Genomic DNA, 3,747 nt, shown 5'->3' on the forward strand with positions numbered 1-3,747 from the left:
AATGATTCACCTACAACTTGCCCTGAGGCCAGCTTCCGGCTTTATGCAGATGACGCTGTTGTATATTCTCCTGCTAAGTCACCTAGCAAGGCAGCTGAGGTCCTAACTGGATACTTGGGTAAGGTCCATCAGTGGCTGGAACAAAATAATCCGGTGTTGAATCTGGGAAAACGGTGCTCACCTGAAAGATTTAATATCAAGATAGAAGAATGAAGAAATAGAGGAGGTTAATGATTTTGAGTTCTTCTGAATAATTTTGGATCCACAGCTTAAATGTAATAAACATGTAAAGAAAATCTCAAAAATACTAAAAACCGAGGCACTATATACCAACTCAGGCAGCAGGTATTCATGAATTCCATGCCTTTTCTCATTATTCATATTGTATGCCAGTATGTGCTAAAGCGTCACCCTCTACAACCAGAAACCTGTCATCTTTATACAATCAGGCCCTGAAAATAATGGGAAAAAAACCCATCCGTGGCATCACTGTCACATACTAAAAAGATACAGCTTATTAAGTTTTGAAAGCTTCAGGCATTTATGTTTTCTCAAATTAGCTTTCAAATGTATGAACAATGTCACCCCTGAACCTCTTAGCAGATACATCCAAAGACAGGACAGTAACAGAGTAACTAAGAGCATAATGAAGGGCAACTGTAAAATACATCCCAGATCTTAACTTGGACAATCAGCTGCCTCCATAAATGACTGTCAACTCTGTCAACTCTCAGAAGAAACACTCGTGTGCAAAGTATGATGTTAATTCGGTGGAAAAAGTTTTGCTGCTGCAGCAGTCATCTGTCAGTTCTCCCATGCTGGATTGTCCTTGAATGCACCGAGCAGTGACAGTCCCTGTCTATAATTCTACAGGATGTTAAACAATGTTAAATACAATATAATACCCGGTAACCCTGGACAACCCTGATGAGAGTTTCTGCAAATCTAATTGTTCATTGACCTTCCATCTGGAGAGCCGAGAAGCTAATGAATAGTCATCTATAACTTGAAATACAGTCAATTTCTAGTAAAAGGCTGAAAGAGGCCAAGTCCTGAATTTTCAGTTTCCTCTTTTTAATTCCCTTTCTTGCAGATATAAACTGTGTACTTTGACAGCCCTGTCACATTTTCACACTGTGTATTTATTCATGAACATCACAGTTTGACAAGCCCTTTTTCACCCAAATTACTCGACCTTCACTGGACGCCTCCAGACGACGCTGAGCCTGAACGACACAGCTTGATGTCTCTCTTGTTTTAAAGATTTACTGCTTCAACTCAAAACTTCACCTTGATTCATTTAAACAACCTCTGTCATGAAGAGAGCAGATACCATATTTTACATTGGTGCAGAAACTGAATGAATGAAGCATTCAGTGGTTCAGTGTAATAAATAAGGTTTAATGTCGAACGCAAACACAAAATTAAAGTCACAATTCTGACATTCAGTCCATTATTTTGAATTAATCCACAGAAAACATTGTGAGGTTTGTGAAGTTTTATTACAGTTCAACTGAAGTTTATGCTTGATGTAGCACGGCCTAACTTCCTGTTTAGTCTGCTTAATGTAGCCCCTGTCCTATCCATCCTGGTGGACTTGTCCTGGTATTAGAGCTTCACTCTCAAGTCCTGCCGCCGAAGTGAACGGCGTGATCGTTTCCAGAGACAGTTCTGGGTCGTCCTCGAGCTGGACGGTGGCAGGAAGCAGCAGCAGTCTGTTGTGGCTCCGGGAGCCGTTGGAGATGATCGACTCCTCGTCAAACTGAGCGCTCATGTCCTCCAGGCGGTCCGACTCGGCGTCAATCGTGCGAGGAAGCTGCTGCGGCTGCGCGGGGACCAGCTGCTCCTTGTGAAGCGTTGTGTCATGGTGATAAGAAACAAGCTCGTCGCTGAAGTTCACAGCTTCCACCGTGTTGTTCGAGCAGATCTGGTTGCAACCTAATATGGTGGAGAAGGCTCGGCGGAAGTCTGCGTTGAATGCGTAGATGACCGGGTTAAGGGAGGAGTTGGCCCAGCCGAACCAGACGAAGACTGTGAAGGTGGTGTCGCTGACACAGGGAGGGTCACAGAACGGGACCGTGCAGTTGAGGACGAAGAATGGCAGCCAGCAGCAGACAAACACCCCCATGATGATGGAGAGCGTCTTCAGGACTTTAGTTTCCTTCTTAAAGGATGACTTCAACGAGGCTTCATCGTTGGGCCTGTGATGCTGCTGCTGGTTCCTGTTCACACCGTGGCCTTGGTTCTGCGCTTGCTCCGCCGCCCTCTCCAAAGACGTGATCCGGCGGATTTGGGTCTGAGCAATCCTGTAGATCCTTGTGTAGGTTGCGATCATAATCACCACCGGGATATAGAAGCTGATGAGGGAGGAGGAGATGGCGTAGGTTTTGTTTAGGTTGGCCACACAGCTCTTGGCGATCGAGCTGGCGTTGAGGTTGTTGCTGATGTTCGTGAAGTTCCTGCCGCCGGAAGCCAGCATCTCCACAACCTCCAACAGCGCTTCTTCGTCCTCCTCTCCGGCCTGGTGCCAGTTAAGCTGCACCGGAATGAAGGAGATCAGGATCGAGAGCGTCCACGCCACCCCGATCATGACAAACGCCACCCGGTGAGTCATCTTCCGCTCATACTTAAACGGGCTGGCAATGGCCCAGTAGCGGTCAACGCTAATGATGCACAAGTTCAAGATGGAGGCCGTGGAGCACATGATGTCAAAGGCGATCCAAACCCCACAAAACCGTCCGAACAGCCATGTGCCGGTCACCTCCGTGATGGCCTCCCATGGCATCACTAACACGGCCACAAACAGGTCAGACACAGCCAGAGAGATGACGAAGAAGTTAGTGACTTTGGAGCGCAGGTGGCGGAACCGGACCACGGCGGCGCACACCAGCGTGTTCCCGAGCAGCGTGGACACGATGAGCAGGAAGAGGACGCAGCCGACCAGGACACGCAGTCCGCCGCTTCCTCCAGCGCTCCCGCCGTCCTCCTCGTCATCGTCTTCCTCTTCCCCGCCGCCTGTCCCGTCCAGCTCCGACAGAACTTGAGTGAAATTAGTCCACGTCGTGTAGTTTTCCATTTTCTTCACTTGAAGAGTGTTTAAAAGTGTACAAAGGGGATTAAAATCCGCGCGTAAAACAGCTGCTGTTCTTTCCACAGGCAGCTGACTCACCAATCATCCTCTGTTCTCTATGAATAAAAACAATCAGGGAAAAGGTGAGTGTCCACAACAAAAATGGATGGTTAATCTTCATTTGCTGCGTCTTTTAAAATGAAATCCTTATCACCGGACTGACGAGGCGTAAATCATCACCAAGAATAAGCGCTCCGCGAGCATTTATCCAGATATTCAAATCAGAAAGATAAATAAATAACTGATAATAAATTATAAACAGTGAATCCTGACGAAGTCCAACGTCTCTATAGGGGGTAAAGGGTCTCTGTCCCGGTCCTTCGTCCCAGCGTGACTCCTGGTGGACTCACTTCTCTCACTGTGACGCGCTCAGACTCGCTGCCAGCTGGAGCCAACGCGGGGCTCATTATCCGTCAGCACAGGTACTAGATTATCATCATCACTCAAAGTGTAGACGTTTTATCTTTTAACTTTAAGAAAAATAGCCTGAATGAAGAAGACACACTGAAATCACAATTTATGTGCGAGAAAATAAAGGTTTGGCAACGTGATGTGTGTTAATGGCGCATCGTTGCTCTCGTGCGTTTCTGTGGGAAATAAACAAAGGACTCATTAAA

General features: G+C 46.8%; 1 protein-coding gene across 1 annotated transcript; it reads right to left on the reverse strand.

The window, feature by feature from the left end:
* Window positions 1-1,503: 1,503 nt before the first annotated feature.
* LOC138588628 (D(1)-like dopamine receptor) lies at window positions 1,504-3,076 on the reverse strand. The gene has a single exon (XM_069658853.1). It carries the CDS (start codon window positions 3,074-3,076, stop codon window positions 1,580-1,582), a length of 1,497 nt encoding a protein of 498 aa, XP_069514954.1. The 3' UTR covers window positions 1,504-1,579.
* Between the last annotated feature and the right edge of the window lie 671 nt (window positions 3,077-3,747).

This window comes from Semicossyphus pulcher, unplaced genomic scaffold (genome assembly GCF_022749685.1).
Source record: "Semicossyphus pulcher isolate SPU_LCO1_2020_fin unplaced genomic scaffold, fSemPul1.0.p SCAF_12, whole genome shotgun sequence".
Lineage (NCBI taxonomy): Eukaryota > Metazoa > Chordata > Actinopteri > Labriformes > Labridae > Semicossyphus > Semicossyphus pulcher.